Raw genomic sequence first — 20,143 nt, 5'->3', positions numbered from 1 at the left:
TACTCTACAAAACCTCAAGTATATAGACCCTAAAAAATACATTAGCACATTATTACAGCATTACAATGCTTAAATAACAATGCAAAGTCCAGCCACGGCATTAGAACATGAGTTTGATGTTGCTGACATCTTCATTGTTCACCTTAAATACAAATTTGACAAGCATTCCCTCCACGCATTGCGCAGCTTTTTAACAATTCATTCATGGGATGCAGGTGGTGCTGCCCAAGCTAGCATTTATTGCCTAACATTCCTAATTGCCAGGGAGAACAAGTGGTAAGCTTAAACTGCTGAAATCCTTGAACAGTAGGAATATGAAAGAGTTCCACGATTTTGACCCAGCAACAGTGAAGAAACTGTGAAATAGTTCCAAATTGGGATGGTGTGTGGCTTGCAGTGAGCGATCTTCCAGGTGGTGTTCCACGCATTTATTGCCCTTGGCCTTCTAGGTAGTAGAGGTCAAGGATTTGAAAGATAATATAGGAGGAGTCTTTGTAAGTAAGTGCTGTGAAACTTTTAGATGGTACACACTTCTGGAACTGTGCAACAATGGTGAAAGAAATGAACATAGAATGTATTAGCTGGGGGGATTCTAATCAAATGGGTTGCTTTGTCTTTGATAGTGCAGAGCTTTGAGTATTGTTGGAGCTGCAACCATCCAGGCAAGTGGAGAGGGTTCCTTTACAATTCTGACTTAGGTCTTGTGGATAGTAGACCTTCAGTAGGGAGCGAGGAGGTCTTGTCACAGAATTCCTAGCCTTTGGCATGCTCTTGGATCCACAGTATTTATATAGCTGGTGTGGCTCAGCTTGATGTCAATGGTCAGCTCCAGGATGTTGCTAATTGGTAAACTTTATGATGGAAATGTTGCTGAACATCAAGGGTTGATAGCTAAATTCTCTCTGAACACTTCTGTGACGTGAATGTCACCTGTCACTTCGTAAGCTAAGACTGAATGTTGTCCATGTCTTGTCACATAAAAACATAAGTAGCTTTGCTATCTGAGAGTCACGAGTAAGGTTAAACATCATGCAATCATCAGCACTTCTAAACATGACATAAGGAAGGCCATTGATGAAGCTGGTTGGGCCTAGGGCATTACTCTGAGGAAATCCTGCAGTGATGGCTTGGCACTGTGGTGTTTGATCTCCCAAAATCATAACCACCTTCCAGAATGCTAGATATGACTCTAACCAATTGAGAATTTTCCACTTGCTTCTCACTAGTCTCCTAATTTTGCAAGTGGTCCTTTATGCCATACTTGGTCAAACGCTACTTTGAAGCCATACTAAAAATACTGCACTGATGCCAAGGACAGCCACACTCTCCTCACCTTTGGAATTCAACTCTTTTTCCATCTTTGGACCAAAGTTGTAATGAGGTCAGAAGTTGAGTGGTCCTGGTAGAATCCAAACAGATCATCAGAAAGTAGGTTACTGCTGAGCAAATACTGCTTGATGTCACTGTCAATGGCTCCTTCTATTACTTTGCTGATGACTGAGAGTAGACTGATAGGACTGCAACTGGCCGGTTTGGATTGGTTCTGCTTTTTGTACACAGGACATACCTGGGCAATTTACCACATTCAAGGTAGATGCTAGTGTGTAGCTGTATTAGAACAGCTTGGCTAGAGTTGCAGCTGATTCTGGAGCACGTTTTCATTCCTGCTGTCAGAATGTTGTCAAGGTACATTGTCTTTGTAATGTCTAGCCCCTTCAACTGTTTCTTGATATCGTGGAGTGAATTAAATTAATTGAAGATTGCCATTTGTGATGCCTGGATGCTCAGGATGCAGTCGAGGTACACTGAACATTGAACATTACAGTGCTGTACAGGCCGTTCGGCCCTCAATGTTATGTCGACCTGTGCAACCAATCTGAAGCCCATCTAACCTACACTATTCCATTCTCATCCATATGCCTATCCAATGACCATTAAATGCCCATAAAGTTGGCAAGTCTACTACTGATGCAGGCACTGCGTTCCACTACTCTACTACTCTCCGAGTAAAGAAACTATCTCTGACATCTGTCCTATACCTATCATCCTTCAATTTAAAGATATGTCCCCTTGTGTTAGCCATCGCGATCTGAGGAAAAAGGTTCTCACTGTTCACCCAATCTAACCCTCTGATTATCTTATATGTCTCTATTAAGTCACCTCTCAACCACCTTCTCTCTCAAAAAAACAGCCTCAAGTCCCTCAGCCTTTCCTCATAAGACCTTCCCTCCATATCCAGTAAATCTCCTCTGAACCCTTTCCAAAGCTTCCACATCCTTCCTATAATGCGGTGAGCAGAACTGTACGCAATACTCCAAATGTGGCCGTACCAGAGTTTTGTACAGCTGCAGCATGATCTCATGGTGCTGAAACTCAATCCCTCTACCAATAAAAGCTAACACACCGTATGCCTTCTTAACAACCCTATCAAACTGGGTGGCAACTTTCAAGGAACACTGAGATCTTTCTGTTCATCTACACTACCAAGAACCTTACCATTTGCCCAGTACTCTGCATTCCTGTTACTCCTTCCAAAGTGAATCACCTCACACTTTTCCGCATTAAACTCCATTTGCCACCTCTCAGCCCAGTTCTGCAGCTAATCGATGTCTCTCTGTAATCTACAACATCCTTTGTCACTATCCACAACTCTACCAACTTTAGTGTCATCCACAAATTTACTAACCCATCCTTCTATGCCCACATCCTGGTCTTTGATAAAAATGACAAACAGTGGACCCAAAACAGATCAAAACAGTACCCACTAGTAATTGAACTCCAGGATGAATATTTCCCATCAACCACCATCATCTGTCTTCTTTCAGCGAGCCAACTTAGGTTTCAAACCGCTAAATCCCCCTCAATCCCATGCCTCCGTATTTGTGCAATAGCTTACCATGGGGAACCTTATCAAATGCCATCCTGAAATCCACATACACCGCATCAACCACTTCACCCTCATCCACCTGTTTGGTCACCTTCTCAAAGAACTCAATGTTTTGTGAGGCATGACCTACCCTTCACAAAACCGTGTTGTCTATCCGTAATCAACTTATTCCTCACTAGATGATTATAAATCCTATCTCTTACAAGCCTTTCCAACGCTTTACCCACAACTGAAGTAAGGCTCACTGGTCTATAATTACCAGGGTTGTTTTCCTCCTCTTCTTGAAAGAAGGAACAATATTTCCTATCCTCCAGTCTTCGGACACTATTTCTGTAGACAATGACGACATAAAGATCAAAGCCAAAGGCTCAGCAATCTTCTCCCTGGTTTCCCAGAGAATCCAAGGATGAAGCCCATCCAGTCCGGGGAACCTATCTATTGTTACACTTGCCATGATTGCTAACATCTCTTCCTTGTGCACCTCAATCCCATCTACTCTAGTAGCCTGTATTTCAGTATTCTTCTTGACCACAGTGTCTTTATTCAGTGTGAATACTGATGAAAAGTATTCATTTAGCGCTTTCATTATCTCCTCTGACTCCATGCACAACTTCTCACCACTATGCTTGATTGGCCCTAATCTTACTCTAATCATTCTTTTATTCCCAATATACTTGTAGAAAGCCTGAGGGTTTTCCTTGATCCTATCCACCAATGACTTCTTATGTCCCCTCCTGCTCTTAGCTCTCTCTTTAGGCCTTTCCTGGCTAACTTGTAACTCTGAAGTGCCATAACTGAGCCATCACATCTCATCCTAACATAAGCCTTCTTCTTCCTCTTGACAAGAGATTCAACTTCCTTAGTAAACCACAGCTCCAGCACTCGACAACTTCTTCCATGCCTGACCGGTACATACTTGTGAAGGGCCTGCAGTAATTGGTCCTTGAATAAGCTCCACATTTCAACTGTGCCCATTCCCTACAGTTTCCTTGCCCATCCTATGCATCCTAAATCTTACCTCATCACATCGTTATTGCCTTTCCCCCAGTTATAACTCTTGCCCTGCAGTATATACCTATCCCTTTCCATCACTAAAATCAACACCACCAAATTGTGGTCACTATCACCAACGTGCTCATCTACTTCCAAATCTCACATCTGGCTGGGTTCATTACCCAGTAGCAAGTCTGATATGGCCTTGCCCCTTGTTGGTCTATCTGCATACTGTGTCAGGAAACCCTCCTGCACACACTGGACAAAAACTGACCCATCTAAAGTACTTGAACTATAGTGTTCACAGTCAATATTTGGAAAATTAAAGTCCCCCATAACAACTACCCTGTCACACTCACTCCTATTAAGGATCATCTTTGGTATCCTATCCTCTACTTGTTTAGAACAATTTGGAGGCCTATAGAAAACTCCTAACATGGTAATCTCTCCTTTCCTGTTTCTAATCTCAGTCCATACTACCTCAGTAGACGAGTCCTCAAACGTCCTCTCAGCAACTGTAATACTGTCCTTGATGGACAGTGCCACACCATCCCCTCTTATACTCTTTTCTCTGTTCTTACTGAAACATCGAAATCCCGGAACGTGCAATAACCATTCCGGTCCCTGCTCTACCCATGTCTCTAAAATGGCCACAACATTGAAATCCCAAGTAAAAACCCATGCTGCAAGTTCACCCAACCTTAATCCAGATGCTCCTGCCGTTGAAGTAGACACACTTCAAACCAACTTCTTGCCTGCTGGTGCCTTCTTGCGATCTTGAAATCTTAGTTCTGACTTCACTACTCTCAACCTTCCATATATTCGAACTACAGTTTCGATTCCCATCCCCCTGCTGAATTAGTTTAAACCCACCTGAAGAGCATTTGCAAATTTCTCCCCTAGGATATTGGTAACCCTCTGGTTCAGGTGAAGACCGTCCTGTTTGTAGAGGTCCTACCAACCCCAGAAAGAGCCCCAATTACTCAGGAATCCAAAACCTTCTGTTCTGCACCATCCCTGTCGTCATGTGTTCAATTCCTCTCTTTCCCTATTCCTCACCTCACTAGCACAAGGCACAGGCAACAAACCAGAGATAACAACTCTGTTTGTTCTAGCTCTAAGCTTCCAGCCTAACTCTCTGAACTTCTGCCCTAAATCATCATCTCTCTTCCTATCTATATTGTTGGTGCCTATATCCTCCTCAAGGATCCCAAAAACATGATCAGCGACATCACAAACCCCGGCACCTGGGAGGCAATACACCAACAGAACCTCCTATCTGACCCCTAACTATGGAGTTTCCAATGACGAATGCACTGTTTCTCTTCCACCTTCTGAGCAACAGGACAGACTCGATGCCAATAACCTGCGCCAGGTAGATCATCCACTTGGCAGTTCTGGCTGAAAATGAATTTAAACGAATTAGCCTTGTCTTTTGCATTAATGTTTTGGGCTCTACCATTGTTGGGGATGGAGATATTCATGGAGCCTTCACTGGTGAGTTGTTCAGTTGTCCACGGTCAGTCTCAACTGGATGTGGCAGGATTTCAGAGTTTAGATGGTTTGTTTATTGTAGGATCGACTAGCCCTGTCCAGTGCATGCTGTTGACCATATTTGGCATGCAAGTAGTCCTGTGTTTTCCTTCAGCAGAGTGACATCTCATTTTTATGTATGTCATATGACGCTCTTGGAATTTCTTCCTGCATTCTTCATTGAACCAGGGTTTAATTTCTGGCTTGATGGCAATAGTGGAGCAGGGAATATGCTTGGATATGAAGTTATAGATTATGCTTGAATACAATTCTGCTGCTGCTGACAGACCATAACACCTCATGGATACCCCGTTTGAATTGCTAGTCTCATTTGGCTTGGTAGGAATGCCACACAACATGATGGAGGGTATGCTCAATGTGAAGACATGACTTCATTTCCACACTGTGTGGTAGTTAATTCTACCAATAACGTCATGGACACATGCTTGTGCAATATATATACCAATGAGGACAACGTTGTGTACGTTAATCCCTTGTGTTGATTTCCCCACCAACCACTGCAGACCAGTTTAGCATATGCGCCCTTTAGGCTCAACTAGAACCTAAGAACTTGGAGCAGGAGGAGACAATCCAGTTCTCATACCTTCCCTGCCATTTAGCACAATCAGTTGCAACAACACTTTCCTACTTATATATTTGATTCTTTTTACAACAAACGCCAAAATTCCATTTGCCCTCTATTACCTGCTGTACCTGCATACTAACGTTCATACCTTAGGACATTCAGATCCCTCTGCACCGAAAAATTTGAAGTTTTCTCTCCATCTAGATAATAACTTGTCTTTTTATTCTTCTGACCACAATGGATAACCTCAAACACCCATGTTAAACTCCATTGGCAAGACTTTGGTCCATTCACCTAACCTATCATTTGTAAATTTCTTATAAATTCCTAACCTTAATCCAATTTTTTCATTGTTACTTATCTATTTTAGTGTCATCTGCAACACTGGCCATGACATTCTATTCAGCAACCAACACATTAATATAGATTGTAAATAGTTGTGGCCTGCAGACCAAATCCTGTAGCAAACCACTAGTCCCAGCTTGTCAATCATAAAAAGACCCATTTATCTGAACTCTCTGTTTTCTGTTGGTTAGCCAAAACTCTGTCCAAGCTAGTATGTTACACATAAGCCGATGTGATCTCACCTTGTGTATCAATCTTTTCTGCAGCACTATCAAATGCGTTTGGAAATCCAGATGCTGGACATCTACAGGATCCCACTATACAGTTCGCTTGTTACATTTCAAACTCATGCAAATTCGACAAACGGGATTTTCCCTTCATAAAATCATGCTGACATTGATGGATAAAATTTTCACTTTCCTATTGTTCTGTTACTACTTCTTTACTAATGGATTTTAAGAATTTCCCTAGGACAGATGTTAAACTGGTCGATTGTTTCTTAATTTCTGCATCCCTCCTTTTTTGATAAGAGTGTTACATATTATTTTTCTAATCTACTGGAATCTTTAGCAGAATCTAGGGAATTTTGGAATATGATAATCAATGGATCCACTATCTTTGCTGTTACTTCCTTTAAGTCTCTATGGTAGGCCACCAAGCCCTGTGAACGTGTTAGCCTTTAGTTTGCTCAGCACCTTTATCCTAGTGATGGCAATTCCTTGTTTTAAGTTCCTCCTTTTCTATAATCTCTGCATTACCTGTTACTGTTGGGATGGTTTCAGTAACCTCTACCGTGAAAACTGAGGTGAAATACTGATTGTGTGTCGCTACTATTTTTATGTCCCTCACCACCAATTCCCCAATCTCATCATCTAAGACATCCAATATTCACTTTAACTATACAGTTTATACCTAGCCACTCTCTGTGATGGACACTGAAGTTCCTCACCCAGCACACATTCTGTATCCTGCCACTGTCAGGGCTTCTTCCAAAATGGTGGTCCACATGGAGGCGTGTTGATTCATATGCAGAGATGGGGACAGAACATTAGGTGGCAATCCACAAGAGATTTCCTTGTTCACGACTGATCTGACACCATCACATGGGCTCAAGACTCAAGATCAGGCAATTTCCTTGCAACTGTGTATCACTGTGCTATCACCGCTGTTGGGTATTTCCTGTTTGTGGCACAGGTCATGTCCACACATGATGAGGTTGGTATCTAGGATACTGACGAAGATGCGATTTCATCAGATTAGTCTATGGGACAACTTTCCCAACTTCGGCATAAGCTCCCAGATGTTAGACTGAAGAACTCTGCAGGTTTGACAGAACCGGATTTACCATTGTTGTTTCTGGCTCTTCGGTCAATGCTGGATCATCTGTCCAGTTTCATTCTTTACTTTGTAGCAGCCTTTGAATCAACTTTGTGGCTTGCTAGTTCATTTCAGAGGGTAGTTCGGAGTCAAATACACTGCTGTGGTTCTAGAATCAGTATAGGCTAAACTAGGTAAGGATGATAGATTTCAAACCCTAAATAACTTTAGAGAACAATTTTTTTTAATGACAATCAAGAATCATCACTGAGTTCAAATTTCATTCTCTGAGGTGGTGAGATTCAAACCGTTATCCCAAGAACATTAGCTTATGGCTCTGAATTATTAATCCAGAGGCATTACGTCCCATGCCACCACCTCCCCCATGTATTTATTGTCTTTTGAACACACACACATACACACACACACACACACACACACACACCACACAATGGCTTGCCCTCCTCATCATTGCTCTTGCAATTCTACTTGCCATCTCCTTCAGTGACTCTATCACTGTTCCCTAGATTCTTCACTTGCTGTCTTATTTGCCTCTCCACACAAGAACTGAACATTTCAATTAATACAACTTGGAACTTAAATATCTACCAAAGTTTGAGATAAATTGTGTTTTCTGCATAAATATGAGTTCAATTTAGTTTTCTTTGATACACTTGGCGATCGTGAGACGTGCAGATGCTGAAGAGTCAGAGTGGATAAAGTGTGGAGCTCGAAAACGCATAGCAGGTCAAGCAATGCCAGAAGAGGAGGGGAGTTGACATTTCAGGTCAGTACCTTTCATCAGAACTGGGGGAGGGGAGGTAGCTGCGAAATAAATGGGGCTGGGGTGGGGGGTAGGGGAAAGGTGCATGGGATGGCGGTAGGTGAATACAGGTAGGAAGTGGCAGAGATTGGTCAGTGGGAAGGATGGAGTGGATAGGTGGGAAGGAAGATTGTCAGGTAGGGTCAGGTTAAAGGGGTGGGTGGAGAGGGAAGGCTGGATCTGGGATGGCGTGGGGATATGGGGAGATTTGGAAGTTGGTGAATTCTATGTTAAGGCCTTATGGTTGTAAGCTCCCGAGGCGGAATATGACGTGTTCTTTCTCCAGTTTGCGTAAGGCTTGGCTTGATGGTGGAAGTGGCCCAGGGTGGACAGGTTGTCGGGGGAGTTGAAATGGATGATGACTGGAGGTGGGGTTGATTGGAGCATACGGACCATAAATGCTCCCTCAACTAGTTCCTGCGTTTGCACTCAATCTCTCTGATGTAGAGGAGACCACATTGGGAGCAATGAATGCAATACATCAGGTTAAAGGAAATGCACATGAATCTCTGTCGGACTTGGAATGATTCCTTGGGGGCCATTGATGGAGATGAGGGGGCAGGTTTTGCATCACCTGCGGCCACAGGGGAAGGTTCTGGATGGGGAGGAGGGGTTGGAAGGAGTGTGGACCTAAGGAACAAGTCATGGAGGGAACGGTCCCTCTGAAAAGCAGATAGGAGTGGGGAGGGAAGTATCATTTTAGTAGTGGAGTCAGACTGCAGGTAATGTAAGTGGCAGACGATGATCCATTGGGCTTGGGGATTAGTGGGGTGGAATGTGAGGACAAGGGGGACGCTACCTTTTTTGTGATTGGCAGAGTTTGTTTGAGGGCAGAGGTGTGGGAAATGGAGTAGATACAGGTGAGGGTTCCTCTGCCTCCACTGTACCTGCTCCCAGGATGAGCAATTCCACTCCGGGACATCCCAGATGTCCTTCTACTTCAAAGACCGCAATCTTCCCCTCCCCCGTGATCAATAATGCCCTTAAACACATCTCCTCCATTTCCCGCACCTCTGTCCTCAAACAACACACCCCCAACCACAAGGGTAGAGTTTCCTGGTCCTCATAATCCACCCCACTAATCTTCAAGTCCAATGCATCATCGTCTGCCACTTCCAACAGCTGCAGTCTGACCCCACCACAAAAATGATATTTCCCTTCCCACCCCATTTGCTTTTCACAGGGACCATTCCCTCCGTGGGTCTTTTGTTAGATCCATACTCCCCACCAATCCCTCCACACCCAGAACATTCCCCTGCAGCCACAAGAGGTGCAAAATCTGTCTCCCACACCTTCCCCTTCACCTCCGTCCAAGGCTGCAAAGAATCATTCCAAGTTCGGCAGAGGTTCATGTGCAAATCTGCAAGATTTATTGCATCTATTGCTCCCAATGTCGTCTCCTTTACATCGGAGAGACAGAGCACAAACTCGGGAATTGGTTCAGGGTACATTTATGGTCTGTATGCTCAAATCAACCCTACCATCTGGTCTCCATCCACTTCAACTCTCCCTCTCACTCCCCAACATGTCCATCCTGGGCCTCCGCCACATCAACACAAGGCCACACGCAAACTGGAGGAAGAACACCTCATCTTCTGCCTCAGGAGCGTACGACCATACGGCCTTAACATAGAATCTACCAACTTCCAAATCTCCCCCCAACCCTCCGCCACCTCATCCCAGACCCAGCTCTGCCTCTCAATCCCTCCCTCTTAACCTGACCCTACCTGTCTGTTTTCCTTCCCACCTACCCGCTCCACTCTTCCCACTGACCAATAACAACAATCTTCTGTCTGCATCCATCTATTGGCATCCCACTCAACTTTCCCCCAGGCTCACCCCTTCCCTCTACTTATTTTGCAGACCCCTTCCCCCCTCCCATCCTGATGAAAGGTTCCAATCTGAAATGTCGAATCCCCTCCTCCTCTGATGGTGCTTGAAATGCTGTGCTTTTTTCCTGTCTCACTCTTTATCCATTTTATTTGATACAGGCAACCAACTTCTCTGCATTCATGTCACAGGCACCACTATAGCATGCGTGGTCAGTGTGCACCCTGCAGTTGCAGAGGCAGCAAACATTGCTTTAAATAACTAATTAGCTGCGAAAAAGGCAACTGCTTCGTATGAAAAATAATATGTTGTTCTGCAAGTTATAAATCAAATTAGTTTGTGTATTTATCAATTGATTGCTCTGGACATTTTACAGAATCTTGGAGTAGAATTATTCGAAAAAAGTTACTTTAAATTCAAAAAAAGTTACTTTTTATTATTAAAATTATTCTTTGAATGAATTTATAGGACTGGGTCCTTGCACATTTCTCAAATCAAGCTACTTTAGAACATAAAAGCAAAATAAATGTAATAAACAGAGATTGCTAGCTCGAAAACAAAAATATATTTTGAATGTTTCAAAGGGATATTATACTCAAAGGACAAAAAACATGAAATTATTCATAGTTAGCAGTAACTCACTTCATCTGGGGCACCACTGCCAGGAAAGAAATTTCCATCATCATACCGATGAAGAGAAACGTACAACACGTTAGGGTCACTATAGAAAGCCTGCTGTGTACCATTTCCATGGTGAATATCCTGCAAATAATGGAATCAAACATATTAGTTTCAAAAACAAAAATAAGGAACTGTCTTCTTTCAGTTAATTTTCTATATCTTCTTACAAATTACTTTTTAATTAGACAAGCCATGTCTCACACACTGTGTTGCCTTAGGCTTCAAGAATTTGGATACTTAAATTTCAGTAGACCATAAGATGAAATCATTCCTTCATGAATTTTATTTCTAAAGAGTTTAAGTTGAATTGTTCAGTTCCAAGGGCAAGACATCAAACTGCAACAAACAGGGGGAAATACCCAGTTTTAAAATAATCTTTGCTTATGTTTTTTTTTCGCAGATAGCAATACATACCCAATCCACAATTAAGATTTTTCCAACGTTAAGTTTTTGCTTAAGTAGTTTTGCAGAAATTGCAACGGAATTGAAAAAGCAAAATCCCCTGTAAAAGAATATGAATGAATGAAAAAGATAAATTTAATCAATAGCGAATAACAATTACCTTGCTTCGCAGGGTTATGTTTTGATAGGAAAAAAAAGCAACCAATTTGAAGATCATGTACATCAAGTTGTCCAAGTGTGTGCAAGGTACATTCAAAATTGCCCTTCCAGTTTATAACAATCATTGAAATATATTATTTCTAAGGAACTTGTATTTAAAATATTTGAAGTCCATTTACTTCCATTGGCAAGTCAGAAATAAATTGAACCATTGCTATCTAAAATGTAATAGTCAACATAAAATAACATTATTATCCAGTAGGAGTGCTTTTGAATTTCACGTGAATGATACGTACAGAGAACATGGTTTATTTTCGTATCAATTCTATGAAGACAACTTCTATCAAAAGATGTAGGAATGTGGTATGTAACCTTGAAGAAATTAATTTCAAATGTCGAGTTCATGTTTTTTTTCCCTCGAATAATTTTTGGTACAAACTTACATTGCAGTGGATTCTTCTGCATGATGTCCTGGCGGTCTGACAACAGCAAAACCATTCTGTGTAAAATAAAATCGAATGTAAATGCTAAACTTATATTTTACACAAACGTTAAATCTCAATTCCTACAAAAATTGATTTGCTCACCCTTCCAGCACAAATGAAAACAAAAATCACTATTAAGGTTGTCAAATATAAGATAATAAGGTCACTGTCACTTGTAAAACAAAAAGTTTAAGGCAAGTGGACATTGCCAGCTAGGGCAGTATTTATTGCCTACCTCGAATTGCTTTTGAGAAGGTGGTGCCAAGTTGCTTTCTTGGATTGCTGTAGTCCTTGGGTGTAGGGACACCCACAGCACTTAATGAGTGTTTCATAATTTTGACCAAATGACAGTGCAGCAACAACAATATAGTTCCAAGTCAAGATGGTGTATGTCCTGGAGGAGAAATTGCAGGTTGTGGTGCTACCATGAGCACTGTCCTTGTTCTTCTACATGGCAGAGATGACAAATTTGGTAGGCACTGCTGAAGGAGCTGCAGAGGGTAATGAAGTACATCTTGTAGATAGTACATTTTTGCCAATGTGCTTTGTTGCAGGAAGGAATGACTACTTAAGGTGTTGGGGTGCCAACCAAGCAGGCAGCTTTGTTCTAATTGGTGATGAACTTCTTGAGAGCTGTACTCATTCAAGCAAATGGTCTGAATTCCAATACACTCCTGACATATGTCTCATAAATGGCAGAAAGGAAGGGGTGATAGAAAGTAGTTACTTGCTGCAGAAATCCCAGCCTGTGACCTCCTCTTGCTGGACCTTATATGGCTGGTCCAGTTCACTTTTTGGTCAATGGTAACTCCCAGGATATTGATAGTGGGTGAATATAGCAATGGCAATGCCACCGAATTGTACAGGGCTCAGGTTAGACTTTTTCTTCTTTGTGATAATCACTGCCTGTCACTAGTATGCCATAAATATTACTTGCAACTTCATCTGAGTATGGATGTTGTCCAGATTTTGCCACATATGGACACAGAGTGCTTTGCAGTATCTGACGAGTCACAAATGTGCTGAACATTGTGCAATCATCAGCTAACATTTCACGTATACCTTAAAAAGGAAGGAAGGTCATTGATAAGGCAGCTAAAGATGGCTGGAGTTAGGACACTATCCTGAGGACTCTTGAAGTGATGTAATTGAACTGCAATGATTGACCTCCAACAACAACAATCATCTCCCTTACTGATGGGCATGACTCTACCCAAATAGGTTTCCCCGATTCTCATGACTCCAATTTGCTGGGGCTTCTTCATTTCATACACAGTCAAATACTGCCTTGATGACTGAGACAGTGAACTTTCACCTGACCCCTCAGGTTCAAGTCATCTCTCCATGTGTGACACAAGGGTGCGATGTGGTTTGGAACTAATCAGCCCTGCCAGAATCCATACCAATCATCAATGAGCGAGTGCCACTTGATAGCACTGTCGACAATTCCTTCCATCATATTGTTTTTTGGCATCACTGGCTTGACCAGCATTTATTGCCAATCGCTAATTGCCCAGAGGGAAGGTGAGAGTCAACCACTGTTGTGGGTCTGAAGTCACATGTAAATCAGACCTGATAGGGACAGCAGTTTACTTCCCTAATGGATATCAGTGAACCAGATGATATTTCCTGATCATTGACATGATTATTAGACTTTTAATTCCAGAATTTTATTGAATTCAAATTCCATCATCTGTCAACAGTAGGATTTGACCCCAGAACATTACCAGAAATCTCTCCCTAACAGCATTATGGACTGCAACGGTTCAAGAAGGCAGCTCACCATCGCCTTCTCAAGGACAACTAGGAATCAATGCTAGTCCAATCAGCATTGCTCACGTCCCACAAAGAAAAGAAAAAAATTTGTTGTCTAGTGGTAATACCATTAAGCCCATCACCACCTCCTATGGATGATAAAGTTATATGGACAGGATAGTAGTTGGCTATCTTGGATTTGTTCTGCTTTTCACAGGCTGGACATGTACCAGGCAATTCTCCAAATTACCAGGTAATTGCAGTACTATTGCTATACTGGAACAACTTGGCCAGAGACATGACTAATTCTTGAGCACAAACTATCAATACTATTGCTGGAATCTTATTAGGGTCCATAACTTTCACAATATCCAGTGTTTTCAGCTCTCTCTCAATGTTATGTGAGTGAACTGAATTGGCTTGAAAACTGTCTTCTGTGATGCCAGGGTACTCAGGATGAGGATAGCTACACTCACACTGCTGTTGGTGACTCCCGTAATTTTGACATCAACAGTGAAGGAGTAGTGATGTAGCTCCAAGTCAGAACGGTATGTGCTGGAAGGAGTTTACAGCTCAACAATTTACATTTTCTTTCTAAATGGATATAATGAATCACCTTGAATACCAGGTATTTTTCCCAATTGTCCATTTGATCATTCTGTAGAATAACATGAAATTGAGCTTTTCAGTCTCAGGAAAATTCAGGGTTGATAGCTAGCTTGAACCAAGTTCATTGATATCAGATGAAACATCATTGTGGTTGCTGTAATTGGCTGAAGCTTCTCTCGGCTGGTGAGGAGTACAGTGGGTGATGGAAACAATTCATCCTCTATGACTTCTGATATTGAGCCTTTTGCAAGGACTACTGGTGGGCTAATTCACCAAAGAGGCATACACTTTTAATAGGACCACTTAGACAGCTATTACAATAGGAAAGCCTAGCCAGTTCTTTTTTTCCTAGCCCAGTAAGTGTTCTTGCTTCTATTGTATTTGAGATCCATTTAGTACACCTAGCTCAGCCAAAAGCCAACATGGGAGCACTGCCAAATTCCTGCCCGTAGAAATGTAAAATTAAAGCTAGTGCATTGCTTGTGTTTTTTTTCACAATCAACTGAGTGTGTTATGGTAACTCTACACGGTGTTACCTATAGTTGCAAAGCCAAGAACTTACTTTTATAACTTAAAAAATTTACAAGGGGCAATAATCAACTCACTCACTTTGTACCATAGTTGACTAAAAATATAAAGTAGACCTACTTTGACTAACATACAACTGAAGTTGCTAAACAGCAAGGCTAAGCTGGAAGCGATCAGAAAAATGTAACTACATTTAGGGAGGTGTTTGCATTTTAAATTGCCAAAGGGGAAGCTTCACTTAAAATTACATTAAAGAAAGTTAGAGTGTTGTTCCTGATTCTCCCAACAATGTCAATTTAGGTATTCACCCCTTGAAAAAAAAATTGATTTGATTAAGAATAATAAAGTCAAATTATGCTTTCTCTTGTTTAGAATTAAATAATGAAGATCTTGCAAAAGCCCAATGGGATTCAGACTCAACAGTGTCTGAGTTCTGCAGGTGCACAAAATTGCACAATTTTAACATCTGTGAAATGACTGTCCCAATTTAAGGAGGTTTTTACAATATTTATGCTGAGCTTGTAAAATGAGCCATTAGAGGGAGTGGCACTGGCACAGAGTATTGGTGTAGCTACTAAATTATGAAATATATACTATTAGCAAGATTTTCCCCAACATGGAGATTTTTTGTTAATATCTAGGTATGCACAGTTACCAACCACAAACAATGAGAAAGGCAAAAATAAAGTTTGAAACTACCTTAGGGCATTTTCCACACTTTGTGTGCTGTTACACTGACACACATGAAAGGAACAATTCCTTTAAACAGTCCTTCAGTTGGGGAGTGATTGAAAACATTTAGAAAGTGGAAACTGATTTTTCCATCAACTATATCAAACGTTAAGTTAAAAATTACAGCTCTGGTGCTTTTATAACCTTCTGGAAGCTCCAATATTTATATGGAATATGTGAATCACATGTTATAATCAACAAAGATATTTTTGTCTTTGGTTAGTGATGCATTTACTCAACATGGTGCGCATTTTCAATAATTTGTTGTAATTTGAGTAAAAGATACAATGTTGTCAGTTTCACCTTGAGCTCCCCTGAAGCCACCTTGAATGAGAGTTCAACAACGCAGCCAACAGCCATGCGGACAGCGCTAGATGAATGCATTTCATTCCAGACAGTGTCGCTATCCACCTGCAAATGTAAGAAAGAAGTCTTACTTCCAAAAACCAAGGGACAAGATGAAAATTTTAAATGTGAGACATTGGCGGACAAGAAGCCAACCTAGTGTTATGACCCACTTGAGAAATTGTGTTGATACTCGACCACCATTAAACTCAGGGTTGTCACAAATGTAAAAGATTTAATCGAAGTATGAAGAGCCCACATTTCACTTGTTTGATGGACTTAGGTTAGTAGAAAACACTAAACAGGTTTCTGTACTTATCAAGAACTACTATTTATTACAATTAACTAAATTCTAAGCATAAGCAAATAACAATGAACCAGCAACAGATATCGCTACTAGTTAAAGCTACTGTAGCTAAACCCCTACACACACACACAAACGCACACACAGAAGAACATAGATAAAAAAAATTGTGATGTTATGAATGGAAGAAAATACAAGAGAATCACTAATCAATAACACTTGTCTATAGGCTTAGATGAGGTGTTTCTTTTTCTTCTCAAGATGTCTGTTCTCCAATGTCCTGCTTTTTTCTCATCAGTTCTTTGCCAATGCACAGGGGATTTATACATCAAATGTTCATGGTCGCTGCTTAGAAGCAACAATTTACATAAATAGTGGGTAAGAATAACTGATCGCTTTCAGACTCGAGTTACTTGCTGCAGTGAGATAAAAATATTTCTTTCAATCTGGAAAAGCTTCTGTCACAGTATCGATCAGACACATGATGAAGAAACTAATCAGACAGTTGTTGTCAGCCTTTGGCATCCACGACTGATCACAACTGCACAACCAAAACAGCTTCCTGTTGCTGGCTGAAGTTCACACTGTGTTCACACCCTGGTGGTGTGCAATCTTATCTCATCTCGCCCCACTGCTTGCAAAGCAACAAAGCAAACACAATGAGTTCCAGTGATTTGTTTTCAAAAGTAAAATAATTCCTTTCCCCTGTGCTCGATTTTAAAAAGTCCTTTCCCAATTTCAGTCAATAATCAAAAATAAAATGATACAATCTTTACACAAAGATCTGAAAATGCAGAGTGACAGGTGCTGTGTATAACAGATTTAGCTGCAAAATTCTAAATTTGCTCAAGTTTATGGAGAGTCGAGATCGGAGACTGACCAGGACAGCATTAGAGTAAGCTACATCATATGTTAATAAGATTTTAGTTGAGGGTTACAATATCTAGTAAACGAGGAAATCTTATGATTGTAAGCTGAATTGGTGAACAAATTGGATGCTATACCTGCAAACAGTCGAGGCCAGCCAGAGTGAGCAGCTGGGAGGGAAACAGAATCTGTGTGAGCAATTAAGTGGTGGTGAAGACAATGACCTTGGTGTTTCCGATGTTGCACTGGAGAAAAGTGCAACCTAAAACACAGATGGTGGAAGGGGTCACATGAAGTGATAATGTACCACAATTGAGTGTCATCAGCATGTATGTATACCTTGGTGTCATCTTTGGATGCCATCACTAAAGAAAATCACATCTGACTGAGAAAAAAGATGCTGCCAAGGATGGGTACCTATGAGACCCTAGATGTACTAATGTGGGTTCAGGACCACAGCTGGTCACAATCTTTATTGCTTAGAAGACAAAGTGTGAAGGTGCAATGGAAGAGGACAGGAGATTTAAAGGAGATTGGCAGCAATGAAGAAATGAAGGCATGGATTTAGTCTGCATTCCAGAATGATCCTCAAACACTGAGCAGTTTTAACATGGGGAAAGAAGGCCTTTTTGAGTTGGGCAGTCAGATTTGGAAATAAATGGCTGATTCAGTATTAAGATAGATTCAAATTTGAGCCTCTTCATTTTTAGGAGTAAGAGGGAATGGCCAGGGTGAGAGTGATTGTGATTTGCATCCAAGACCAGGGCATCAAAACTAAGATAAAGGAGTGATTGAGCAGATCTGGAACTAGTATGTGACAATTACTAAAATATGGTGAATAGATGGCCAAAGTGGAAGTTTGGCAAGTACACTCATGACTTGAGGAGCACTTCTTTCAGGCCTGGGTGCAGAATGAAGTGAGGTCAGAAGGCGAAAGTGGTAAAGAATACTAGGATCAAAGATAGCTTTGTCTGTGTTTAAGACAACAAGGACAATGTGAAACAGCAAGGTCAAAAGGCCATGACTATGAGGAGAGTTTATATACAGAAGGGAGGAGAGGAGAGAATTTAAAAAACAACCTGAAGCTCACTCTCATAATCTTTCAATTTATAAAGCAAAGTTAATCAAGAAAAGCTTCTTAAAAGTTGAAGTTCATTTTTGTCAAAAATCCAATTACTTTCATTGAAAAGAGAGTAATAACATCTCTGAATAAGTTGATTAGAAAAAATAAGTTAATAAAAAAGAAATCTGATAAAAATGCAAGCAGAATGGTCTCTGCTATGATGGATGATTTCTAATCATTTACACAATACTGCTTTGAAAATCTCTTTCATGGAAAATGCCTCCAACTTGCTGGGAATATATTGGAAATAAAGTCTCAGTAACTCATAACATAAAGAAATATAATTACAAACATACTTAACACTCATTATAGTTTGGGAAAACAAGATCCAAACTGCATCCTTCAAATTTGCTTCATAATTAGTCGGGTTCAGACATTTTCCCGATGGGAAATCAAGGATTTCCCATATAATGTGTTAACAACCTTATAGTACTGCTCTCCCATCCTGAAAACTATGATTCATAATGAATATTCAGTACATATTGCCAGACCATAGTTTTGCATTTGGTTCCATAACTCTCAAAATATTCTCAAGGCCTATGAAGCTATATAATTGGACAAAGAGGGCTCTAACTTGTCCTCAATAATCTACTTTTTTTTTAACCTTTGTTCACAAATGTCAAACCTATTTCCTGAAACACTACCTCAGAAAATTAATGGAAAATGTTTGTCTTTTAAAATAAACTTAAATTATTTTCCCATGCATTTTCAGGTTTCCTGAATTATTTCCTTGCGTGAAAGATATGATGATAACTGAACTCAAGTCCACTGGCTCCACGCTGTTTAAATTTTTCTACTGAATATGCTCAAATTTGTCAAAAAAGACTAGGTATAGGACTTTCCAACTTGAACTGCACTACACACCAGATTGTGTAAAGGCAAACAACGGCATCCTTTACCCTTTAGTTACTTTACACAAGTAGATGAAGGCTGAACATCAATTTGAGGTGCCCTCACTAAGAGTAACTTGCCAAGGCAGTTAGCATCTTTGGCATTGCATACAAGAAAACCAACCTTTGGAATAATTTTGTATTAAAAAAGGAAAGTAGTTTATCTGAATGTCCAGCTGCTGGAAAACACTGGCCCTTCCAAACTCATATAAAGTAAAGCAATCACCATCACTGCTCAACCACAACCTCTGATGATTGTGACAAGATGTCCCATCATGTCTGCTTTGCTCAATTCCCTACTCCCATCTTCTCTTTGCTCATTACAGTGATCTCAACTTTGCTTTCACTCACCTTATACCTCCTTGACATCCCTCCAGGTCCTTGATTCCCTGTTAAAAGGACTTGATCAAACTTAACCCACTTAATACAATGTTAGTAGGAGACTGACTTTTCATTAATTTTCACCTGACCTACAGTCATGCCACATCATCTATATAAGGTCCATTTCAACACCCCAGAAGGTGTATTGAGTGTGTTGAGATGCACCATTTCTGGTGTAGGGAATGTATCCTCTGCCTTCAAACATACAAACTTTTTCTCTTTTGTGTTTACTTGACAGGAATCAAGAGTTCATCATGCAAAGGAATCATTAGATCACCATGGACTGTACTCAAAAAAATTCAGTTGGAATCAATCTGACATTTTATTTTCAAAATATTTATGCTTCAATTCTTTTCCATATTATGAGAAATGAAGACGAGTAGCTAGCTATATGTCATCGACAGGAAACAGAATCTTACATAATTTTCCTGAATAAATGTTGAAGAAAATGTTTCCTTTTTAAAATTTACGAATCTGATGTCATGGCACATCACAAAAAGCAAAATCCTAAGCACTACATTTTCAAAATTAAAATACTGGCAATAATCCTTGGTGGTGAGAGGTAAGC

General features: G+C 40.7%; 1 protein-coding gene across 8 annotated transcripts in view; it reads right to left on the bottom strand.

Annotated features, from left to right (window-relative positions):
• The window catches only part of hdac5 (histone deacetylase 5), a 376,118-nt gene that overhangs the window by 21,726 nt on the left and 334,249 nt on the right, over positions 1-20,143 (bottom strand). For all 8 annotated transcript variants that reach the window (XM_060848955.1, XM_060848956.1, XM_060848954.1 and 5 more), the window contains 4 exons: positions 15,969-16,076; positions 12,000-12,055; positions 11,410-11,497; positions 10,957-11,076 (listed from right to left, as the gene is read on the bottom strand). In XM_060848955.1, coding sequence (XP_060704938.1) covers positions 10,957-11,076; positions 11,410-11,497; positions 12,000-12,055; positions 15,969-16,076 — 372 coding nt within the window. The remainder of the gene's footprint in view (positions 1-10,956; positions 11,077-11,409; positions 11,498-11,999; positions 12,056-15,968; positions 16,077-20,143) is intronic.

The sequence above is a fragment of the Hemiscyllium ocellatum genome, chromosome 32 (genome assembly GCF_020745735.1).
Source record: "Hemiscyllium ocellatum isolate sHemOce1 chromosome 32, sHemOce1.pat.X.cur, whole genome shotgun sequence".
NCBI classification, from domain to species: Eukaryota; Metazoa; Chordata; class Chondrichthyes; order Orectolobiformes; family Hemiscylliidae; genus Hemiscyllium; species Hemiscyllium ocellatum.
Note: the sequence above shows the minus strand (reverse complement) of the source record. Positions and strands in the feature narration are given on the sequence as shown.